Below are 26,858 nucleotides of genomic sequence, written 5' to 3' on the forward strand. Positions count from 1 at the left end.
TGAGTTATTAATACTTAAAAGTATATTTTATCAAGGTTTTATATCATCATTTTGCACTTAAAGTATCAATAACTCCTTAACTAAAATATATTTTATAGTAGCATACGTAATAATATAAGATACCTTTAATTTATGGTAAATATTCATTTTAAATGGAGGCCTATGACATAAATAAAATGATTGATTGATGAGTTTAAGAACTGAAATTGAGAAGAAAAAGATATGACAAACTTAGAAAAGATATGCTGGTACAGTTCAAACTAGAATACTGTTCGGTAATTGGATGTAGTTCTACTTTGTATGGATGAAAAGGTAATACATAGACCTACAACTTTCATGAGAGCTCAAGATCTAAAAGGACCATTTTTAAGTCTAAATTGTAATAATAACGAAGAAGTCCGAATTTGTCCTACATCCTGAACATTGTTTAGTATTTGACCCATATCTGAAGTTCTAGAAGTTCAAATGACTCTATTTTTTTCCAGAAAAGATAAGACAATTTTCTACAACTTTCAAGTTTTAAGTAGTTCCAATTCTAACGTTATCAATGATGTTTGGAGTAGACAATAAAAGATAAGGATTATCACCAAGTCAAGAGTTGGCCACTCATTCATCAATTAGTTATCAAATCAATAGTTTCCAATTTTGGCCTATAAAAGAAGGTGTTTGTCATGCATTTAGGCATCTTAGTTACCAGATTAAGATCATGCTCTTGCTTTCTCTCTTTGTATTTTTAAGTTTTATTTTTATTAATATCTTATTTATGCCTTTCATTTCCTTTCCTTTACTTATTTAACTTTTATCTTATTTATATTCTTATCTTGTTTAGTTATGTTGCTCTCTTTCATTATATTTAACTAAGTTTATTATATCAATGTGAAAAAGTTACACTAATGGTGTAAGAATAAGTATAATGTAAACTTAATATAGACTTTAATGTTTGATACTAACATGTTTTGTATTTATTTTCTTGTTCACTCTTTAATACTTTGCTTGTTCAATAACTAATCTAGATTTATATTGTATAACACTTGGTACAATAAATGCTTGACACTTTCATAGTCCATATTGTATGGTATAACCGACACCTATGCTATGAAAGGAACTTGATTCGTTGTTAACATAACTTATAATCATGAATGCTTGACAATATTTACAAGTATTAGCATTTATCGAATAAGATAACTAATGTAATCATGTTAACAATTTATAATCTGATTGGAATGTTCTTTGTGTGTGGTTTTCAATTGAATAATAAGATTTTATACTATACTTGTTTGACATATCATTAGTGGATCCTCTAACCTTAACATTTTTTGTTATTATTGTTTAATCCTTACATTAATCTTTCATCTCAAAGTTCTCATCAACTTCTTCTTCTTTTTTTATTACTACTACTACTACTACTATTATTGTTGTTACTATTGTTATTATTATTGTTATTATTGTATTATTGTTATCTATAATTTATACAATTAACTTTCATGTGGTTCGACTCCGGTCTTGTTAGGTTATTTATTACTTCGACACTCCTGCTCTTGGGAGAAGACATCAATCTTTTGATCATGTCAGTGAGTAAGGTACTGACCTGTAGTGATTGATCCTTCCATTATGGTCATTTTCAGGTGTCATTTGATCTCTGACATGTAATCCATTACTTTATGTTAAGATGCTTAATATGTATATTTATATTAAGAAATATCAGCTTGCAAACTATTAATATTTAAGATATATATTAAATTTTTTCTTTTACAAAGCTAGTTGAATTTATCCCTCTTTTTTAATATTATTTTAGGTTTTTAGTTTCTATTAACAGGTGACCTTTGTTGAGTATTCTTGCTTCTTCAAATTTGGATAGTATAATTTACTTGTTCCACGAGGCTTTCCTTTTAGTTTTTTTAATTAGATGTCTTAAATGTTCTACTATTATATTATTTTAATTAAGTTTGGATTTTGATAAATATAATAAGTATATTACATTATTTGTTTAGCTTTATTTGATGATGAGAAATTTTAAAGTGTTATTGATTTTGAAGAATATAAATTTTGAATGACATTGAAACGTTGCCAAATCTTTATATAATTTATTTTATGATATTTATGTTTTGAGCTTAATATAGGTGGGGTGTCCTTACGACATTGCTCCTAAATTTCTGATCATGGATACAAAATTCGGATAAAAAAAACTGACATAAATAGGACCTAGTTTTATAGCATTAAATATATTTGATTAATGATAACCTTAGGAAACCCAACAAGTTCCCAATAAATAGAACTTTGGTTTTATGCATATAAAATCAAAAGGCAACAAATCATGTACTTAATATTAATATATTAATGAGGGATTTATTATTTTAATTAGGTCTTATTTCATGACATTAATGATATATCATATATAATAATTATATATGAACATACACCTCTAGCATGCTATTATAATTAGATGATTATAGATGTATCTAAATTAATTCTCTTGGGTCATTGAAGGGGATTAGATGGTAGAAACCTATGTAATTATTGCAAATCTTCATAAGCTACTTGCGAGCACCATTGTTGTAGCTTTTTTTACTATTCTTTTTTCATCTTGAATTTCATATATTTTTAAATTACATAACATTTATATAATTGTATAAGAGACTTCAAGTTACATTAAAAAAGAGGTAGGATATACAAATCCTATTTAATATTAAAATATTCAACCATAAAAAATACAATCACATTGATCTTTAATGTTTTAATGTCCATCATGCATAATAACACATTAATATGCATAAATAAACACATTGCATGTTTTAATTCTAATTATTGGTTTTATAGATATTTTTTAAATTAATATTTCTAACATTTAGAAATATTAAATCAAATCCAATTTGATAATTTCACAAACATCATAGCACAAGATTTCTTTGAAAACAATTTTCAAAATTTAATAAGAAATTTAATCATATTAAAAACCTTATTAATATCTGAAACTATTTTAGGATCAATTAAATTAAAAACATTGGCTTACAAACTCTCTTTATTTTAGAAAAAAATATTTTTCTAAATATTATTTATATAAACTTATTATTTAAATGCTAATCCTATTAGGATATTACAAAACTCAAAAAAAATGAATTAAAAGTTTTAATTCAATCCTAATTCTATTAGAAAAATTAATTTTATAATTAATTTAATTTAAATTTTAATTTCAATATAAAATCAACATTTTATATATATAGGGAATACCCGGATGTAATTAGATATAAGTTGCATGGTAAAGTTATAATTTACATTCTAAAACCCTATTACAATAAGTATAAGGGCAAATTTAAAACGTAACCCATGTAATTAGGTTTTAGTTTAGGAGTATAATTGTTGTTATACCCTAACAACCCTAAGGAAGGCTCCAAGGACAGAATTACAATTCCGCACCTCATTTCTTCTTTTTCATTGGTTGTTATTAGTACATTACCCACCGTCGAAGCAACCATTGATGTCGCTGCAGCATGTAGTTATTTAACTTAATTTTTTAGTGTAATGATTATTTTTTTATTAATAATAATCTGTTTTAAATATTATAACATACAGTATGTTTATTTTGTTAAATTATATTTGTTCTTAATATTATAATTATTAATTATTTAAATAAAATTTAAAATTCTTTTCATATTTTATTCCATCTTATTCAAGGATTTATAATCAATATTATTTTAAAAATATATTAAATATTTTCTCTAATTATCCAGGATCATGAATCATTTGTTAATTACTAAAATAGCTTTATAATATTCATGTTATACCTAATATCTTCTTATTTATTATTCTTGATTAGGATAGCATATGGTAATAGTATTGAAATATAAAAATTTATGTATAAGATAACCTAGTATTTTTAAATATAAAATTACACAATAATTATATGAGCATTTGCATAAATACATATGATCTTTCTATATGAAATTTTAATATAGATCAGTTCAGTATATATATTATCCGACAGACATCTATATATTAGTTTTAGATATTTTTTTATACCTCATCTCATGAAAATAACTATTTTATTTTATAAAAAAAATATAATATATATCAATTTCAACAATTCTAATTAATGTTCATTCTTAATAGCCATTGGTTAGGAATAATTAGGAACAATGGTTTGATATAATAGAAATCTTATAATTATAATAATTTTATTTATTTTTATTTTAGATTTATTATTAAATATTTAATGAATATTAAATAAATTTTTATTAATAATTAAATATATTTACATAAACAAAATTAATATAAGATATAACCGAGTGGCAAGAGTGCATCTATAAATTCCGATCGCATTCATAATTTTTAAGTTTGAAATGGTTTTTATCGTTATATGTAAGTCCTGAAACGGGCTTGCTCGGTGCATGCAAGCACAAAGACCCATGCATTCTTCTCGAACACAAACAACTTCCAAACAAAGTAATAAGAGAGCAGATGGTTCGGCTTGAAACAAGTGGCGATTATGCTTAGACTCCTATGGTTGTGCTTGCTTCTCCATGGTTAGGTAAAAGAAAGCTTTGGGTACTATCGCACTCGAATCGTCAAATACTTCCGCAGGAGAGGGATTGTGTTTAAGTATATGTATCAAACTTACATACGAGGGAGGAGATTTGTCGAGTACATATGTGATAGTTTAAAATCCCACATTAAAGAAGAAATGGGAAAAAAAAAATATATAAGATCAATTTATAACCTATTAATCTAAACTTTAAAATGAAAAATCATATCCATCGATCGTTATATGCAAGTCTTTGTAAGCACAAACCCATACAAACACGGACGATAATGCATCTTTCCAAACACAAGCTAGCTCCCTAGAATAAAACCTCCCTGTCCATCTTCATCCAATGGAATTCGTTTTCTTGTTCCTGTACACCATCGTCTTGTCATGAAGGAGATTGTCAAGAAATATGCAATGAAAGTGGTAGATAAAAGTGCTGGTTTCATGACTGATATATATATATAAACAATGTCATACACTTTCGAAAGTGCTGGTGTCCATATCTTAATCTTGCTTCCACCAAGTGGTCGCTTGCACTTTCTCCCCTAAATTACTGACTTGATATACAGAGTATAGTAGTTTCTTTGGTATCTTATCTCTTTACAAGTTGACTTGGCCTTGAACTCATTGTCAAGTCCTTTCTCAATATGAGATCCTAGTCACAATTTAATTAGATATTTTTTTCTTCAAAAGATGCACGTGTATAGATGAATGCTTTGGGATGCTTAATTCTTTCTTTAATTCTCACCTTTCCGCCAGAAAAACTATACCGTCAAATATAAAATATAAATTATATTCTGAAAATGAAATTGTATTTAATAATTTAAATTATCAAATTGAGACTAGATTTTTAATATAATGTTAGAATCTTAATAATCAAACAATTGTAAATTTAAATTTCATAATTTTTATTTATTTAATAAAAATTAAATATAAAATAGTGTGAAATTATATAAATTTTAAGTTAAAAAATTTTCATTTGAAAAGATATATTAGAAAATAATATAAATTAATTTTTAAAATCAGTGTTAAAATAGTTTTGTGACAAATAAGACATGAAGAAAAATCAATGGCTTCCCAATTAATAACACAGAACATCTCTGGTTTTTAGCGAAGATAAAACAAGCATTCTTGTCGATAATGGATTCTGTATTTGCTGATTATTAGAACAAGTTCAGTTTGATAGTGCTATTAACTGGAACACAACTCAAATGAACATGACAGAACAGTTTCTTTTCTTCTATGAAACATATCTGCATGCAAGTGCATGATTAGGTCATTCTCTGGAATTATATGAGCATGCGTATGGCGATGTATGCTGTTTCTGAGCCGCCAAGTAGTGGTCCAGCTTGTGCAGTGCCCATGGCAAATCAGATCCTAACAAAGTGCTTAAATATAATTGTCCAAGTTCATAGGCTAAGCGGCCTCCGTCAGTTGTCGAAGGTTTTTTAAGTAATGTTCGGTGAATGATTATACTCTCAGATAATAATGGAGGGAGAGTATGTTCTCTCTTTAATGTAATATTTACCTGCTTTTTCTGTGATCCAAATAATCAATATTTGCTTAACAATAGTGAAGAATGGTGGGTGCTGATTTTTTTTTTATCATTGCCGTCATCTTCTACTATGAGAGAATGATTTTTTTTAAAATATATCATTGTAATGTTTTTTATTATTACTTTTTTCCTCCACCTCTATCAATTACCTTTATTGTTTTTTAAATTCTTCGACTCTCCTCCGTTTTCCATATAAATCAACACAAGGTCCCCCCCATTATAGGTCATCACAATCAGCATCGCACAAACTTCTTCAGACTCACATGCTAATGGCTATCACACGCTTCTCATACTTCATTCTAGTTCTTCTTTGCCTGTCTTTGCTTCACTTAGTCACTTCTTTCCCTTCTGCTAATGGTCAGATTGATTACAATTACAACTATAATTACTATGATAGGTCATGCCCTAGTTTGGGAATGATTGTCAAGTATGGTGTCTGGGCTGCTTTCAAGAATGACACCAGAATAGCCGCATCCCTCCTCCGATTGCATTTCCACGACTGCTTTGTAAACGTAAAGCTATTTCTCTTTTACTCAAACCACATTTCTCTTTTGCTGGGTGGTCTGTTTTTCCAAAGCAGATGTTGTTGAAAAGGCTAGGTCCCATGCAAAGGACAGTTTTTAAACAACATGGGAGAGATCCAATGTTTTGGTCCTTTGGGCCCAGAAGGTTCAAATTCCTTGTTCAACGTTGAATAAGAGAGCCCACTAAATAGATTTGGGTGCCCACCGGTCAGCTGTGCTCTGCATACTAGTTGGGTTCTTTTATCGGATGTTATCCCCTGCTACTTTCCTCGAATTAAACCAAAAACGATTAAAAAATCAAAACATGGGATGCGAGTGTTTTAACAAGGTTTAATTTGTCTAACCAGAAGATCTATGAGCTTGGTGTTATTGAGTTTCCTGTCTGTGGGTGCATGCCTTTTTTCTGTAGCGGAAAATTTAGAATTCAGTCTGTTACTCCACTCCCACAACACGTAAACTTCTTTGTTTTGAGTTTAAGTTATGGTATTTCGTGTGTAACACAGGGCTGCGATGCTTCCATACTTCTGGACGACACAATTGATTTCAGGGGAGAGAAGAATGCTCTTCCCAACCGCAATTCAGCTAGAGGATATGAAGTCATTGAAAGCATCAAAGCAGATGTTGAAAAGGCTTGCCCATCAACTGTTTCATGTGTTGATATACTGGCTCTTGCAGCAAGAGAATCTGTCCTCCTGGTATTAACAATGGTCATATTCATTCATTGCATAGCATTTTCTATTTGCTCTAAATTTCTGATTTATGTGTTTACTTCATTCACCTGTTTCAGTCAGGAGGGCCTTATTATCCTCTTTCATTGGGCGGGCTAGATGGATTGACTGCAAGTGAGAAGGCAGCAAATGAACAATTGCCATCACCATTTGAACCACTAGAGAACATCACTGCTAAGTTCACATCAAAGGGTCTTGACATTAAGGATGTTGTAGTCCTCTCAGGTTCTTGTCATCTTCGCTTTCTCTGGTTATCTCTCTCTCTCTCTCTATTTTAAGCTAGTCAATAGAGTGGAGTTCTTGCTCAAACCATAGAGCTCAAATCGGAAACGAAATCTGTGACTCTAATCCTTTTAGATGACCACGTATTGTCGCCATATTTATGCTTGCAATCTATACATGTATTAAGCCTAAGCTCAGGTTTTTGACGACCAAATTTTTGGCGACATCACAAACCCAAGGAACAGATCTGAAGGCTTTTTTAAACTAATTTCTAATATCTTTGGCACAAACAATTAATTTATTTTTTGTCTATTTCAGGGGCACACACCATAGGTTTTGCTCAGTGCTTCGCCTTCAAGAGGAGGCTCTTCGACTTCAAAGGCACCGGCAAGCCTGACCCCACACTTGATTCTTCGGCCGTGGCAAACTTACAGGGCATGTGCCCAAATAAGGATGCATCAAACAGCAAACTAGCCCCTCTTGACTCTGTAAGCACATACCGATTTGACAATGCTTATTATGTGAACCTCGTGAACAGAACTGCCCTTCTTGAATCTGATCAAGCTCTCATGGGGGATTCCAAGACTGCTGCAATGGTTACTGCCTACAGCTCAAATTCGTATCTTTTCTCAGCTGATTTTGCATCATCAATGGTAAAGATGAGCAATATTGGGATACTTACAGGCAGCAATGGGCAAATTAGAAAGCAATGTGGGTCTGTTAACTAAATATATGTGATGTGAGTCTGTTAATCATGGCACTTCTGTACCTAGTTTCTTTGGGGCTCAAAATGTGGTGCTCACCTAGTGGATGCATATGTGATAGACATGCCAGTCTTTTAATAAAAACAAGTGTTTAAGTAATGATTTGAATTGTGTTTGGTTCTCTCTTTACCCAGATGTAACTTGGTTAACTCTGATCTAGATTTCAACTGGAACACAATTCAGTGACAAGGCAAATTATTTTCCCAGAGCTGTGAGGAGATTTAATCGTCTTTGTGTAGCCTGCAAACATGGACATTCTGCCAATGCTCTGTTTTCTCACATTTATGTCACACGAGGACATGAATCGATTGGAAATGTCATTCCTGGAGCTTAAAAATTACAAGTAACCAACTATAAAGTGCGCATGACATTGAAGATATATCCGTTGAAACCAGTGAAGGGTTTTCTGGACTTATTTTACTTCCCTTGGCAAATCATATGGTAAAGAAGTGCCAGTGTCTCAGTGGTGTTTCAAGAAAATTTCCCAATGGTGACTTCAATTTATGTAAAGGTTTTTCAAGCAAGGTTTATACGAGCCACATTTCCTTCCCTGGTGCTTTAACAAACAATAATTTATAATTCCGTTCTGAAATATGGCATGGAATGTATTTTCTGATGTCACGAATCTGATATTTGCTTGGTTAGTAAGCTTAATGGATGGTGGGAGGTTCCAAATAATTAATTTTCAACTCATTTGGCGTTGATTAATGTAATCCATAGATATACTTAATTTCATGCACGACAAGTAAGGTTGGCTCATGATTTTACAAGTTTAGTATTGAGTGTTTGAATATTATACTCACAATCAACATAATAAAATAAAAATATTTAGAAGTTTTTCAGATTCTATTAGATAATTTTAGAGTTGTTATGAAATTTATTAATTAAAGATTTAATTTTTTTCTACTTTAAATAATTTTTTAAAAGTTATGTTATCACAAACTAGAAAGCGTTTAATTATCCGACCTCCAATAATAATCTGCACAAATAAACAATGAAAAATCTCCTAAATCTCTAATTAAGAGAGAGAGATTATTATATCTAAAGTGGTATATTTTTATTCAGTGATTTACTTAGTTTCTTTTTTTTTTCTAATGGACAATCATTTAAAAATAAGAGGTATAGTTTATTAGTTATAGAAAAATATGAAAAACCTTGTAAATTAGCAAAATATCAATTTTCTTATTAATAATATTAATATATTAATTCATAATAATTTTATAAATTAATTCAATCAAGTCGTTACTTAATTTTTCTAAGTCTAGAAATATAATTCATATATTTATTAAATTTTACTCAATTTCTAAAATATATTTTAATCAAATCATATTTAATTAAATCATTTCAGTTTAATTTTTTACTAATTGTTCTTAATATACATAACCCATTAGGTTCCTACCATGCTGACCTAAATATAAATTATGATTATAATTAATTAAATTATTTAATTTAATTTATTATCAATTCAATAATTGATTAATTTAGATTTAAAATCAGACGCATCATCTCATAATATGTCATGATCCTCTAAATGTTACAAAAGTCATTAATGGTTTGACTTAACTATAATTGATTGATTTCTTAGTGTAATTAATATCATTTCATCTATAATGTTCTGATTTAACATTAAAGCATGGAATGTGTCTATTATGTTAAATTATGTTTATTCTCTACATAATAATCATTGATAATTTAAATAAGATTTGAAACTCTTTTCAAATCACATTCCACCTTAGTCAAGTATTTCTCAGTTAATAACATTTAAGAACAAATTAAATATTTTTCTTAATTTATCTAGAATGATGAATTATCTCTTGATTATTTAATTACTTTCATATAGTTTATATTATATCCGATGTCTGCTCCTATGTTACCTCAATGAAGATAACATGTAACAGATTAAAATATAATATTTTTTATATAAAATAAGTTAGTGATCTCAAGTCTAAATTTAGTGATCTCAAGTCTAAAAATCATTTACACAACTGTCACATGTGTTTTTTTATAGACATAAGTGATCTTTTTATATGAAATTCTCATGCAGGTCAATTTAGTGTACTTGTCTTATAATAAATATTTACATATTGGTTCTAGATATCTCTTATACATCAACTTACAAAAACAAGTACTTTTTTTTTCATAAAGAAAAGAACATAATATGTATCAGTTTCTATAGCTCTAATAAATATCAAGTATTTAACAGAACATCGACTAAAAATATCTTATGAACAATATTTTGATGTAACAGTAATCTTATCATTATAAATTTATAATTTTTTTTACAAATCTTTTTTGTTTCATGAATTTTATTTTTACTTTAGATTTATAAATCAAATATCAGATTTATTAATATAATATTATATAAATATTAAAGATAAATTAAAATTTTATTAATAATAAATATATATTTATATAAATAAAATAATATTATGTGTACAACAACCGGTTAGCTAATAAATATATTAAAATATAACACTTATGACTTAAGAGGTACGACCGTCATTTTGACAGTACTCTTGATCATCTTAGACAGTTATGTGATAGTTTTCTATTATTTAAAGTATTTTTATATTGAAATATATTAAAATAATTTTTTTATTTTTAAAAAATTTATTTTTAAAATTAACATATCAAAACGATATAAAATATATAAATAAATAAATTTTTAATAAAAAAATAATTTTTCAAAAACACGAATTAACCTGCATTTACAAACATTCTCTATCACAAGCTAAACTAATCAGCCAAACTAATCGACTCATCTACGATTATGTTGTTTTACACATAAACCACCACGCAATTAAGGCCCTCATTCGAGCTCATCATCGTTATTGTTCACATACTTGAGCAAATATTAATTTGATGTATCGGGTCTTCAGCATTCCATTCCTTCGTTTCTTTTCTTTACTCTTCATCTAGTCACTCCTCCTTCTGTTACTGGCCAGTTTGATGATTACATCCACTATGATAAATCATGCCCAAATCCATCCTTGACTGTCAGAAATGTTGTCCAGAAGGCTTTGCATAGTGACTCCAGAATAGCCGCATCCCTCCGCTTACACTTCCACAATGTTTTCGTAAATGTTATGATCCTGGATCTATTAATCCCCCCTCAGTTAGAAATTCCTTTGCACCTTAATTTGAAAGCAGTTTTCTGCAAAAGTATAATGAGAGCACAAATCAGATAATGATCCATTGTGGGGTCAGCTTAAGATTGGCTGAATATGAGTGCTATTGCAACAGTTTTTTTCCTGGTTTCTGCGCGCGAGAGGGTTCGTATTGGAACGTCAGACTGGTGTCGAGCTTGCAGAAGTAGAATAGATGATGATTTTGATAAGAGGCCGCCGAAGGCAAAATAAGGGTTCTCAACTCAAGTAAATGAGGGAGGGGAAAACTTAAATAACTTAAACTTGAGTTATTGAGGTTTTGATCCGTTTACAACTCCAGTTCTGATGACATGATGTTCTCCTGTGAATCATGGTGTCAGAATTCCTTACTTTTCTGTAATAATTTATTAAAAAAGGGGGGAAATCAAGTGAAGCAACTAGATGGTCATATTTCATCTTAATTTTTCCTTTGCGCAGGTTTGAAAATAAAGAATGCTTTTCTGAATCACAAGTCAGCTAGAGGATATACAGTCCTTGACAGTACCAAGACCATCTCAAAGAGACATGAACATCAATTGTTTCATGTGCTGATTATATTGATTCTTGCAGCAATAGATTCCGTCCTTTTTTTCAAGTAACTGAGACGCTTCTTTCTCTTCTTCATTTTTTTAAAAAGTCAAATTATGGAAATACCCTTGAAATCCAAAAAAACTAAGGCTGGTTTCAAGGGCATTTTAGTCTTTTCATTCTCATTTTTTGTTATTTTTTATTTAATTAGGGGTTGTTTAGTAATTTAAAATAATTAAATATTATTAAAAAAATCATTAACATAGTATGTGACAGCCCCTAAACCTTTTAGATAACTCACGTGAGGCCACACAATTACTCAAATCCTTAATTCATAATGAAGTTGGAAGCATCGAGTCATCCTCCATCCATGGTGGAGTTGGAAGCATCGAGTTATCTTTTTTTCACTAGTGTAATATGTGCACATAATAAAGCTCTGGTTGGGCTAGGTTGAATTTTTTTTCTTTTCTTTTTCACTTTCTTGAAATTTACATTAGCCTTTTCATAAAACAATTATTTTTTAATTTGTAATTTTATTGGCTTTGATCTTTATTTTTTTGTTACTATTTAATTTTTAATGTTTTTTGAAGGTTAGCTTTTTTAATTTTATCCCTATGCATTTTATTTTTATATTTAATTTCATCCTCCTATTTTTGAATGTTTTTTTAATACTTTTCTAGATTAATTCTTATTTTCAAAATTTTTCCTTATCATCTTATTGCATTTATTTTTATTTTTTTAATAAGATTCTGGTCCTTGTTTTTTTTTTCTTATTATTTTCTTGATTTATCTTTATTTTATTTTATTCCTCCACATTTTACATTTTTTTAATTCGATTATGTCCTTGTTTTTTTTTTCTTGATTTATCTTTATTTTATTTTATTCCTCCACATTTTATTTCATTTAGTTTTTTTATCCATTTTTTGTCTTCATTCTTTCAATTACTTTTTTTCCTTTTCTTAATTTATTTTGTTTTTCAATTTTGGCCCTTAATTATTTTTTTCATTTTATTTTTATAATATATTTGGTCCATATTGTTTAGATTTTAAATTGTTTTACATTTGAAAATTTTACGTTGTCAATTTATAATGATTGTCTTCAGTAATCTCCATCTTGTGACTTAGACTCGATTTAAGTTCGGTTTTTTTCCTTTAGTTGTTTAGTAAAAATTGTTTTTTTTTCAAATTTATCATTTGACATTTGATTATTGGGCACTTAGTTTCATTGTTTTTTTATTTTAGTTATCTAAATCTCATATATTAGATAACAGTTTAGTTAAGTTAGGATAGGTTGACTTGGATTTTTTTTATGTGTTTTTTTTAAATTAAGTTTTTTTCTTAATTTTATCATTTGATATTAAGTTACTGAATTTTTTTATGTGTTTTTTTTAAATTAATTTTTTTTTTAATTTTATCATTTGATATTAAGTTACTGGCATTTGAGCTTTGTCATTTTTTTGCTTTTCTTTTTGTTAGATTATCTTAAGTGTAGGTCGGTAAAGTTAGCTCGAGTTAGCTCAAGTTTTCTTTTTTAATGTCTTTTTTATTTAACTTTATTTTTTTACTAGTTCTTTCTTTTGAAAGTCTAATTTTTTCCTCTTGATCTTATGTTATAGGTGGTAGGTTAGTCAAGTTAACCCAGATTGACTCAGGTTTTGTCCCTCTATTTTTTTATGACATTTATTTTTTTAATCATTTGACAATTATTGTCTCTTGAACTTAGATATTTTTTTTCTTTCCTTTTTATTAGGTTATCTTGAGAGGAAGTTAGTAAAGTTAACCCAAATTAATTTGGATTTTTTTTATTGAACTTTTTTTTTTTACCTAGTATTTCTTTTGAAATTATAATTTTTTTTTATCTCAATTTCATATCATAAGTCATGGGTTAGTCAAGTTAGCTAGGTTGAGTCGAGTTTTCTTTTTCTATGTTTTATTTTCTTAAATCATTTTTTCTTTTATCCTTTGATATTAACTAATTTTGCATTAGTAATGTTGAGCTTTGTGATCTTGAGAATCTTAAAGAAGGGAATTAGAAAGAAAATAGATAATTGTATATGCTCTGTTGCACGTTGAATCAAATTTTTATTGAACATAAAAATGATATCCAAGTGTTATTAACATGTTTTCTAGCAAAAAAGAATTTATATAGAGCAAGAAAAATATGATACTAGAGTTATTAACTCTAGTGAATCCAATAAGACCGGGTAGTTTAATAATCTATACAATGATAGTAGACAAACTATTAAAAAATATTTGGCAACTATCAACCAAAATAAATGAAATACCAATATTACACTTAAGGGAAAATGAAAAAAAAAAGATTATTAGAAACCACTATCACTTCATTATGGACATCTCTCACCAAAAAAACTTGTTGAAATAATTCAAACCTAACTATAAAACTCTGTATGACAATATAAGAAGAAATTGCATAGGTCGGTAAAGCAATAACCCTGAACAGGAAATCCAACAAAATAAAATGAAGTAAGTATACATCTATATTAAATAAATCAATTTTATTTAATTCAAGAATGAATTTTATTTAAAGAATAACAAATAAAAAGACCTTAGGTAACCTAATTAAATAAAAAAAATGATAAAACTAATGTCATAGAAAGCATGAAAAAAAAAGAGTTCAATCAGAATAAAAATCATAAAATATTAACTTTTAAAAATGATTAAAAATAAAATCAAAGTATTCCTAGGTAAACCTAATGAAGCCAAGTCAGTTCCCAAAGCCTGCAATCCAAAAAATCTTAGACACGAGCTTAACGAATGTCAAATTCAAACTAATTAAATATTGAAGAATCAAACATGGTAAAGAATTCTAATTTTGAAAACTTTGCTTCAGTTCCCAAAGTATTCCTAGGTAAAGAATTCTAATTTTGAAAACTTTGCCAAGAAAAAAAAAATAATTAAAAAAATAAAAATTAAATATAATAGGAAAAAAAAAGTTAAGCGGTGGAATTGTAAAAAAAAAAAATGCAATTCTAAAAATGATCTTAGTCCAGAAAAATAACAATTAGAAGTCGAGGACCAAGTTTGACAAAATAAAAAATTCAATGAGATGAAATTAAAACAAAAAACTAATTCAATGAATTATTCTTAAACCAAAAGCAAAGGTACTAAATAAAAAAAAAGAAATAAAAGTTTAGGAGTTGACTAAAAAAAATCGAGCAAGAGGGTGTAGGTGCATAAACCAAGGAAGAGAGAGGAAAGAAAAAAAATAGTCACCAATAACAAACCAAAAAACCTATCAGTGCACACGTCATATATTCATAGAAAAGATGTTGAGAAGAAGCTGATGTCACCATAGAACATCCTTTTTATTTCTCTAATTACCCACATATATTATACAAAAACAATAGAGTGGATGACACAACCCCAATATAAATCAATTTTTTTTTTTGAAAAATACTTAAATAACCCCAACCCTACACATTAATCACAAAAAAATTGAATAAAATGATACAAATACCCTTTAACTTGAGAGTTAAATTAATGAATATTATGAAATGGCTCTCTATCTATTTATTTTTTTTTGGTTTCCAAGGGTAAGTAGGTATTTTTCTTGGGCACTAACTATGTTAAAATACAAAACTAACCCTCATGGTAAGGGGAAAAAACAATATTTTAGAAGGCAGTTTTGTAATTAAAAGCACAAAAAATTACCCATGTTGTCCATTCAATTTCAGAACACCAAAATTATCCACATGCAAAGGCAATTAAAACTCGGTCAAGTTTTTTTTTTTTTAGTTCGAAGGTTGGAAAAACACTATTGTCGTGCTGTCCATAGTGACATGTGTTTGTTCAGTGTTTTCCAACCTTTTTTAGTCTGTTTTTATTATAATTATTATTTATTTTTTACTCCCAAACCTGAAGAAAACGCAGAGCCCAACCAAAGAACAAGGATGACAACCATTCCCTCCACAAAGAACAACACCAGAAGCACCCACACCTTAACGTGCATTAAATGGACGTCAACTCACTGAGTCCAAAATCATATGAATTTCCATCTTTCCTAGGCATAGTAGAGACTGAGTAGCTGCCAAATGAAAAGCTTCCAGGATATGAGACAACAGCCATCAAACGCACGCGTGCCATGACTCAAGGAAGAAACTTATGGGCAATATGAAAGTGACCTGACAAACGCACTGCAACACCTAATATTCTAGGGAAAGAGCCATGCCAGCTTAAGGAAATGGCTGCAGGAAAAGCACACAAAAGTTGAAGGGAGAAAAAAACTCTCTACTAAGCCCAACCAAACACATAAAAAGCCCAGATGAGCAATATGTTCCTAGCCCAAATTCTAAAAAAATAAGCCCAAACAAAGTGATCTAACAGCCCAAATAAAGAGGAATTAAGAACAATAAAAAAGATGACCCCACAGCCTAACTAAATCATCTGGACAGATCCTTTATGGTTCCAACTGATCCCATAGAACCGGAATCTTGGGGAAAGCAAGGATAGCAAGGTTGTTTCATGGTTGTTGAGTTTTATTGAACTTCGTATGGTCAACAATCTCTATTCCTTCAATACAAATAAGGAAATGTGGGATTTATTTCAGCAGATATATTTTCAAAATAACTTTATTAAAAGTTCGAATTAGAGTTGGATATTGAAAATTATCGCTAAAGAAATTAGTCAATTGAGTAGTATCATTCGGGTTTTCTAAATTTATGAAGTGATTATTCTGGGTTGGTGCAATCTAAGGTTTCAAAGGAAGCATTAGGGGCAGTATAAGCAGTTCATAGCGAGAGCAAACACGACTAACTCTTAATAAAGCTTCGTTCATAATTTTAGAGTGTACCCACTAGGTTGATTAATCGCAAACCTGTTTCAACCTTGGATGAGTGTCTAGGAAAGCTTATGTGTGAGGAACAACGTCTTGCCTCATAACATGATATTGCCCAAGATACTATCAGTATTGAGATATTCAATATGGCCTATACAGCTTAAGGAAAAGGTAGATTCAAATCCTCGCCACAATGCTACAATTACAAGGAGTTTAGGCATATAGGAAAGAATTATAGTAAAAAGTTATGTAATTACTGCAAAAAAAAAAAAGATCACATTATTAAAGACTGTCGTATATAACCTTATAATCAATCTGCTCATACCTTGTATACTATTAACCAGTTTGACCTAGTAACCACGCCTCTAAATCAACCAGCTATCCTAGGGTCTTCTTCTGCTCTTACACTAGAGCATGTCCAATAGATAATAGTTTACACTCTCTCTGCTTTTGGACTTCAAGGTAAAACACAACTACTCCCCTCTTATTGGTTAATTGATTCTACGACTTCCAATCACATGATTAGCAATTCTGAAGCACTACAAGAAGTTTGTAAGTATGATGGTACGTAGAATATTCAAATAGCTGATGATCATACTATTCCTAGTACTGCTATTGCAATCTAGGGTCTGTCTTTATCAATTTTTTATATCTCCTGACTTATCTGCTACTAATTTAATCTCTATTGCGGTACGTAGAATATTCAAATAGCTGATGGTCATACTATTCCTAGTACTGCTACTGCAATCTAGGGTATGTCTTTATCAATTTTTTATATCTCCTAACTTATCTGCTACTAATTTAATCTCTATTGGCTAATTGGTAGAAAATAATTATTTCCTTCATTTTGACCATCATGATTGTTGTGTGCAGGATTAGGTATTGAGATAGGTAGTAGCAACGGGGCCTAAGATAGAGCTTTTTTTTCCTCTTTAGTCTTTTTCTATACCTCATTCAATATCTCTGGGTTGTTCTTCTATTACTAGTACTAGTCATATTTGGCAAAAAAAATTAGAACATCCTAATTCTATTATTTTGAATCTTGTTAAAAGTGGCTATTTGAATAATATACATGAGTTTTCCTCCCATTTGGCTTTTGATTGTGCTTCTTGTAAACTTGGTAAAAGCAAATCCTTATCATTTCCTATGCAAGGAAGTCGGGCTTCTACCTGTTTTGAAATTATTCATACAGATGTTTGAGGTGCAAGTTCTGTTCTTTCTCATACTCATGATGACTATAGTTGATTCACATGGATCTATTTCCTTCATTTTAAAGCCGATGTGTTTTCTATTTTCTAAACCTTTGTTGCTTTTATAGAGACATAATTTTCTACCAAAATTTAGATCTTACATTCTGATTTTGAAGGAGAATACATATTTCATGACTTTCAATCCTTCGTACAGCAAAAAGATATTATCTCTCAACGTTCGTGTCTGAGTGTAAGAATCAACATCTTTTAGAGGTTATTCGAACCTTACTGCTTGAATCTTTTATACCTCCTCAATTTTAGGTAAAAGCTTTATCTATAGTTGTCTATTTGATTAACCGTCTACCTTCTCAAACCTTGAATCTTGATTCTTTATATTTTCATTTGTTTAGAGTCCCTCCTGAATATAATTCTCTTCATTTTTTTAGTTGCATTTGCTTTGTTCACTTACCTCCCATCTAATGCTATAAGCTTATTGCTCAGGCTATTCAATGTGCTTTTCTAGGCTATATTAATTCTCATAAAGGATTTGTATGTTATGATGCGGATAATAACAGGATTTGCATTTCATGAAATGTGGTTTTATTTGAAAATCAGTTTTTCTTTCCATCTCACGGCAATTCTGTTTTTTCTTTTATGTTACTTCCTTTTTTTTATTATATGTCCCTACTGTTAATCATTTTAAACCAGGAATTATCTATCAACAACGTAACCCACTACCTCTTTTTACTCTTAAACCAATATTTGATCCTGAGCCTCGACGATCCACTCGAGTTTCACAACCTTTAGATAGGTATGGCTTCTCACATTCTGCTCTTCAGGCCAATATTAATATTATTTTCATGCGTAAATCTTATTTTGAGGCCTCTACTCAAGAGTGTCGGCTACAAGTTATGTAAGATGAACTTTAAGCTCTTTAGGATAATCATAATTAGAACATTATTCATTGTCCCTCTGGGATAAAACCTATTATGAGGAAACATGTGCTCTTGTGGACAAAATGACTACTATCTATATTGTTATGGCCACTGCTGTCTTGAAAGGATGGTCGCTTTGTTAGATGGATGTGAAGAATGCTTTTCTACATAGTGATTTGTAAGAAGAGATTTATATGACTCCTTCCAATTTGTTTTCTTCCTCTTCTACTGAGGTTTGTCACTTAAAATGATCTTTATATGGTTTGAAGTAAGCACCACGGGCATGGTTTGAGAAATTTCATACTACTTCTTTGGATTTCACCTTCACACGTAGCTAGCATGACTACTCTCTCTTCTTTTGCAAGACTCATATTGGGATCATTCTACTTCTTATGTATGTTGATGGTATTATGATTACAGGATTTGAATCCAGTTGATTGAGCAACTTCAACAGCGACTCAAATCTTCCTTTCATATGAAAGATCTTAGTTTGCTGCAGTATTTTCTTGATCTCGAGGCCAAGCATTGTCCAACTGGCATATTTTTGCATCAATATAAGTATAACCTAGAGCTTATTTCCTTAGCTAGTCTTTAAGACACTAACTCAGTTATTACACCTATAGAGGTCAACTTGAAGCTAAATCATGAGAATAGTGATTTATTATCTTATCCCTCCATGTATTGGTAGCTGGTAGGAAGTATGACTTATTTGACTATTACCTAACCTAATATCTCATTTTTTGTATAGTATGTTAGTTAGTTTATGCAGGGTCCTTGCCAAACCCACTTAGCCACTGTTCGTCGTCTTTTTTAATATCTTAAAGGGATGTTTGGTTGTGGTTTGTTCTTTTCTTCAAGGACATCTTTACAATTTGAGTCTTATAGCGATGTTGATTGGATTGGTTATCCAAATACTCATCGTTTTGTTTCAAGTTAGTGCATGTTTCTTGGCAATTTTCTTATTTATTGGAAGAGTAAAAAGCAAACACATGCCTCAAAGTCATCTGCAGAGTCTGAATATAGAGTTATGTCATCAATATATTCTGAAATTACATGGCTTCGAAGGCTATTAGGAGAACTTAGTGTTCCATAACTTACTCCAACTTTTCTTTATGCTAATAACACCAATGTTATTCAAATTGCTGCCGATCCTATTTTCCATGAGCACACGAAGCATATTGAGGTGGATTGTCATTCGATTCGTGAAGCACTTGTTTGTTATGAGATTACTCTTCCTCACATTTCCACCGAACATTAAATTGCTGACATCTTTACCAAAGCTCTCTCTCTTCACCGCCATAAATTCATGATTGATAAATTGATGCTTCTTGATCGACCAACAACAATTTAAAAGGGGATGTTACTTAATTAGGCATTTTTTTATATATACTAATAATTTATATTTATAAGATCTTTGTGGTTAGTAAAGCAATGTTGGGGATTTATATGATTGGTGGAGCAATGTTAGGGATTTCAAATGATTTGATAGAGAAAATCATGCATGTAATTATAATAATTAGGTTGTAAATAGGGAGAATTCTAACTATTTAAAAAGAGGCAAACCTCCATTGAGATGGATTCAAATCGAAAACCAATTTAAATCTTTCTAACAGTTTCATCATGTGGATGCTTTATGTAATGAGAGCATTTTAGTGTTTGGTTAATTGTATTGTTGTCCTAATGGGACATGCAAATAGGCATTTTCAATTCTATTGAGTCTTGCCTAATAATATATTGCTATAGCAAATTTGTTGACTAATTTATTGGTTTTAGTTCCAATCTAGCACAAATAAATTTTTATTTAGATCAAGAAGAAAAGGCTTAAATGTGGATAAATTGAGCAATTAGCACAATAAATATAAAAATTAACAAAATAACACTATTTGAAAAAAATTTGGTGACACAACATACTTTCACTTTATCCTGTTTCGGAAGCGTGACAAGATGAATGTGTGAAGCGAGACAAGGTGAAAGTATGATTATCTAGCTTAACCAGTTGACTGATTTGTAATGGTCAGTAAAACCAGTTAATCGATTCAAAGAATAACAAGAAAAATCTCAAAAGTGCTAAATTAGTTGGTCTTAGCAAGATTTTTTATATCTAAAAATTTGACAATCCTCTAATAACAATTTGAATGTGGTCCAATGATCGAATCAAAAAATTATGGCTCCTTCTTAGTCATTATTCTGGTATGGTGTGACCAGACCTGCTCTTAAACTTATATATGTCACATTAGTCTATAAATGTATCTGTTATGTCATCCATATAATCAGTTTGAGGCAAATAATCATTAATTACAGCAAACTCATACCTGATTGCTTAGAATTACCTATTATTGCAACTCAGACTACATCATTAACATTGAAAAACAAGTGTATATTTTGAGATTTTAATTGGAGTTTATTTTTGAGTCTACAATTGGACAAAGATGTATATTTTAATTTATAAATATATTTAGAAGAAAAGATTTTTAAAATTATAGTTTTTATATAAAATAGGTAAATTGTTAATATAATTGGATCCAACTAACCGACCGATTAAAATAGATAATTAGACTTTCATCTTATTATGCTTCAGAAGTACAAAATTTACTAAATATTATGTTTTAAAAAGTATAATAAGATCAAAGTGTGCTATTATAATTTTTCTAAATAATATTATTCTATTAATATTTTATGATTATTTTTTTATATAAAAAAAAACATACATTCTAAGGCACACAGATTTAAATAAAAAAGAAGAAGCTAACATGGGGCGTTTGGATTAAAAAACAAAAAAAAATGAGAACAAAAAGAAAAGCCGGTAGATTCCTGGCCAAAGTTTGTACAAACCCCATTTATATTGAGTACCTTGTCCTTGTCTCGGAAACCACTTTTCTTCTCTCAAAAATTCTACGTGGTTGGATCTGCCAAATTATTGTATGCTATTATTATGATCCATCACCATCTCTATCACAGTCACAATCATTCATTACACAAAGACGTCCTCTCTGCTTCCACTTTAGATTCTCTGTGCAAACTACTGGCCTCCAGCAAGCTTGAAACTTCTGCTTCCCAACCCTTTCCTCCAACTGGATATGCTCTTTATCCAATGCTATTGAAGTTTTAGCCTTCAGTTCTAAATGTTGTCGTCTTAGATTCAATATTCTAAGTATTATTCACACAGATGTAGAGAGTTTTTGAAAATGTGATCTAAAACCGTGTTTTTAAACAAATTTAATTTTTTATTTAAAATAAAAAAACTTGCATTTGAATATAATTTTAAATGGTTTATGTTAAAAATAACTTTAAAAAATTAATATATTTTTAAATAAAAATATTTTAAACAATTATTGTTATTATAATCTCAAATACACATCAGCTTATTTGACACTTGCAAGAGATTAGAGAGGAAAGGAAAGACCTAAATAATCTTATATATATATTACATGTTGAAGCAGCAATATTGATATTACTGCATGTTCTAGGAAGAAGATTCTTCATTATTATATAACAACGCATACAACGCTAAAACCCAAATTAACAACTTGGTTTAATCATCAGCGCTGTGTGTTAATTATATTATATATATTAGCATTACAGGATTTGTACCGTCAATCCTTTGAAAAATGAAATGTATTCTTTATCTTTTGAATTAAATCATTTTTAAACACAGAGTTAATTATCCAACAATTGATCAACTGATGTTATTGGGTCTAAAATTCTCTAATTTATATGATAAAAGAGTTAATTGTCTAACAATTGATTAAATGATATTACACATATAAATTTATTGTGATTTTAATTTAAATTAATGCATTCCACTAGCCATCAGAGGCAAAAGCATACACTGTTCAACCACATTATTTGGGGGTGACGTTGGCCAGCTGGCTCAAAGTTCTGAACATAATTCCCTACTTTTTTCAACTTATTTTAAAAGAAATCTGAAGCTTTTTGACCTTTCATAAAAGCAGAACTTATCCATGGAAGCCAGGAATGACACCTCTAGAATCGAAGAATGAATGATTTGCCTCTTCTGCTATGCATCTGAGGTTCTGCTTGGCGCTTTGAAAGTAATTTGTCGCCTATTGAAAAGGGCCAGAGAAACAAAAAGACGAACAAGTCATGGAGATTTCTCTGTCCTGAGCAGGAGCATATTCCTCTCATGGAACGCATAGCTAGTCAAAACTTGAGTTCGAATATTGAAGGGCAAGGTGCAGTCATTTTTTTAATTTTTTATGTGAATCCAATACAAATCAATAAATGACATTAGCCTGGAATTAAATTCATCGTTTGGATGATGTAAATACCTGAACTACAACCATTCCAACTACACCAAGAATGCAAAAATGTATCGAGAAAATAACAAGAAATGATATTTAATTTATCATAACAATTCTCGCTAAATATAAAAGCTTTCAAGGAAAGTTAGGAAAATTTTCTTTCTTCAAGTATTGAAAACAAATTTCCAATAACCCCTCACATAAATAAAAATATCCCATCAATTTAAAAACAACCGAAAGATTTATTGAGAGATATTGATTTGGTAGATTACTACATCAGTATATATAGCTTTTGGCTTTCTTAGTGAAATACTATCAGATTTACTCGATTAAATACTAAATACGATATCTTAAACTATTTAGTCTTTTATGTAAATCAAGACAATAATACTCATATAGTTCTCTACTTAGAAATTTCCTTTAGTTCTCACCATTGTGTTTATTTTGGCCTTGAATAACTCTTGGATTTACAAATGCTTTAGAGGATTCAACGTTTGTCAAAATTCTTAAAGAAACAGTTATATTTCTCACTTATAAAAGTGATATTTCATTAAGAGTATTCTACTATACTCCACTTGGTATATCAAGATATAAAAATCATTAAAAGCTCAACTCTTTTTTATCATATTGCATCTAACATTTATTTCATCATAGAAATAAGTATGAGATAATAATTCTTAGTGCTATTAAGAGTGTTATATAATTTAGTTTTTCATTTGAACCTAGATCCTAGGATCTCCAATCAATTATGTATGATTATCATTATTATACTCTTTCATTTTTTAAGGTTCTATGTCCATTCCCTTCGATGAATGACATATAAGCACTCTTAACAAATTTTTAGTTAGCAAATCCACAATATTTTTCTTTAACTTTACATAATTAATGAAAATAATTCCATTCAAAAATAAAAATTTTAGCAATATTATATCTACTACATATATGTATAGACTTTCCATTATATATATATTACTTTGTGCCCTTTCAATTGTTGATTGATTATTGCAATGGACACAAATAGCTAGCACTAGTTTTGGCCAACATGAAATATCCTCTAAAAAATTTCAAATACATTTGGTTTCCTTTTTAGCTTTATCCAAAGCAATAAACTATGATTTTATCATGGACCTAGTAATATATGTTTATTTAGAGAATTTTCATTATACAGCTACTCCACCAAACATATCCACTTATAGATTTTGAATACCAAGTATTAGATATCCAATTAGCATTATTATACCCTTTTAGTATTGTTGGGTAACCAATATAATATAGCCTAAGTCCAAGGTGTATCTTAAATACTTGAGTGCCTTTTTTATTGCCTTATAATGATCTATACTTGAATTAATTGTAAATCTACTCCATTTACTAATCGAGTAAGCAGTATCAAGCCTTGTGCAATTTATAACGGATATTAAGCATTAAATTATTAAAGAATATTCCAATTGGTGTATTCTATTACCTATATTCTTGGATAAATATACACTTATATTATTTGGTGTTTTGATAGTGCTATTATCATCTTTAAAAAATTTCTTGAGAATTTTCTCAACATAATAATATTGGAATAATACTATTCAATTAGACATCATTGAAATTTTTATTGCTGATCTAACATTTGTAAGACCTAAGACTTTCATGTCAAACTTGTTAGTTAATATTTTTTTATTAAACTTGATCATAGAATCATTGTTACTCAAAATTAGCATGCCGTTCATATATAAGATGATATAACTTAAATTTTAATTATGCCAAAAACCTCTTTCACAATTAATATCTATAATTATTTTTATTATTTTTTCTCACAAGATAAATTAAACAAAGTCTAATATAAAAGGAAAATAAAGCCTTAAGATTGTTAAACTAAAGTTTGTAAATAAATACATTAAATTAGTGATTAATGATGTTTTGTTTATCATAACAAGACATGTTAAACATAATAAAGTTTTCAAGAAAAATCTAGAGTTCATACAAGTTTAAATCTATAAGTTTGCACAAAATAACTTACGGAAAACATGTTTTCAACACAAATATAATAATAGAATGCATACTAAGCATATATCCAGACTTATAATTGATATTAATTCAATGTCCTAGCATGCACTACCAGAAATTCGCTTAAAACCAATAGAATTATCAACAGAATAATTTTTTCAGTAAATTGTGGTGATTATTATTGACGAACACTATTCCATCCGTAATTTAGTCAGTATATACCGATGAAATTACAGATAAAACATTCAAAATTAAAAAAAAAATAGATCGTTGACGTAGTTTTTATAAGCAATTTTACCGATGGAATCACCAAGAGATTCAAATCAGAATCCCCATATAGTAACGTGACCAATTCATTATCAGAATTGCCAATGGAATCACCATCAAAAGTAGTCTGTTAGGGATTCCATCAGCAAAAGTGAATATATCACCACTCTATCGACCATCTCCTTCCTTATTTCTCCTTCTCCTTCCTCATCATAACTCTCCCCTCACAAACTACAAACAACCACCCAAAAAAAAATCCCTCTCTTCTCAACATAATTTCTTTAAGTTTTGTGGTCACAACATCCGTGTTCTGATTCATTGTGAATTTTATTATTTTTTGTAAGTAAATTTATTTTTTTTAATTTTAAAATTGAAATGTCAATTTTATTATTTTTTTAGTATATGTATTTTATTAGTGTATATATATGTTTTATTGTTATTTCTCAAACAAACCTGTAGTATATGAATGTATAATTTTGTACTTGTTATGGTTTGTTTTAGATTTTGTAAAATTATATTTGTTTGTAAATTGTTGAATTACTAAATTACATGTGTTGTTTTGAGATAATTAATATCTTGTTTAACGAGTCCATTTTAATTTTTATCAATGTTATTATAGAGTTGTAATTTCTGTAATTTTATATGTATAAATTTATATGGACGTTGATAATTTATAATGAATATTCATAAGAAATTATAATTATCTTGTTGGATAATTGATTAGTACTTAAAAGTGCATTTTTATTAAGGTTTTATATTATTATTTTGCACTTGAAGTATCAATAACTCCTTAACTAAATTATGTTTTAATATAACAAGTCTGATACCATAAAGTACCTTTAATTTATGATAAATGTTCATCCTAAATGCAAGCCTATCACATAAATAAAAGGATTGATTGATGAGTTGAATTATTAAAATTCAAAGGATAAATAGACGGTCAAACTTAGAAAAGAGATGTTCGTGCATTCTAAACTGAAACACTGTTCGGTAATTGGGTAATATCTAGAGTTATAGATCTCATATTTATGTCTATTTTATATGGATGGAAAGCTAATACATAGGCCTAAAACTTTCATGGAAAATCAAGACTCAATTCTCCTGTTTAGAAGTCCAAATCTTAGTAATAATGTAGAAATCCAAATCTATCTTTCAGTTCTAGAAGTCCAAATGACCTCAATTTTTTTTTCCTGAAAAGCTGAGACAATTTCCTAAAACTTTCATATGGAAGTCTAGTTCAAATTCTGACGTTGTCAATGATATTTTATTCAGACAATAAGATAAGAATTGTCACCAAGTCAAGATGTGGCCACCCACTGATCAATTAGTCATCAAATCAATAGTTCCCAATTTTGGCCTATAAAAGGAGGCATTTACCATGCATTTAGGCATCTTGGTTTCCAAATCAAGATCATGCTCTTGCTTT

General features: G+C 29.3%; 1 protein-coding gene across 1 annotated transcript; it reads left to right on the plus strand.

The window, feature by feature from the left end:
* The first annotated feature begins 6,288 nt into the window (after window positions 1-6,288).
* On the plus strand, window positions 6,289-8,423 carry LOC105108550 (Peroxidase superfamily protein). The gene is made up of 4 exons (XM_011002895.1): window positions 6,289-6,589; window positions 7,105-7,296; window positions 7,389-7,554; window positions 7,870-8,423. The coding sequence occupies exons 1-4, from the start codon at window positions 6,341-6,343 to the stop codon at window positions 8,277-8,279; spliced, it is 1,017 nt and encodes a 338-aa protein (XP_011001197.1). The 5' UTR covers window positions 6,289-6,340; the 3' UTR covers window positions 8,280-8,423.
* Window positions 8,424-26,858: the final 18,435 nt, after the last annotated feature.

Source organism: Populus euphratica, unplaced genomic scaffold (assembly GCF_000495115.2).
Source record: "Populus euphratica unplaced genomic scaffold, PopEup_1.0 scaffold192.1, whole genome shotgun sequence".
Classification (NCBI taxonomy): domain Eukaryota; kingdom Viridiplantae; phylum Streptophyta; class Magnoliopsida; order Malpighiales; family Salicaceae; genus Populus; species Populus euphratica.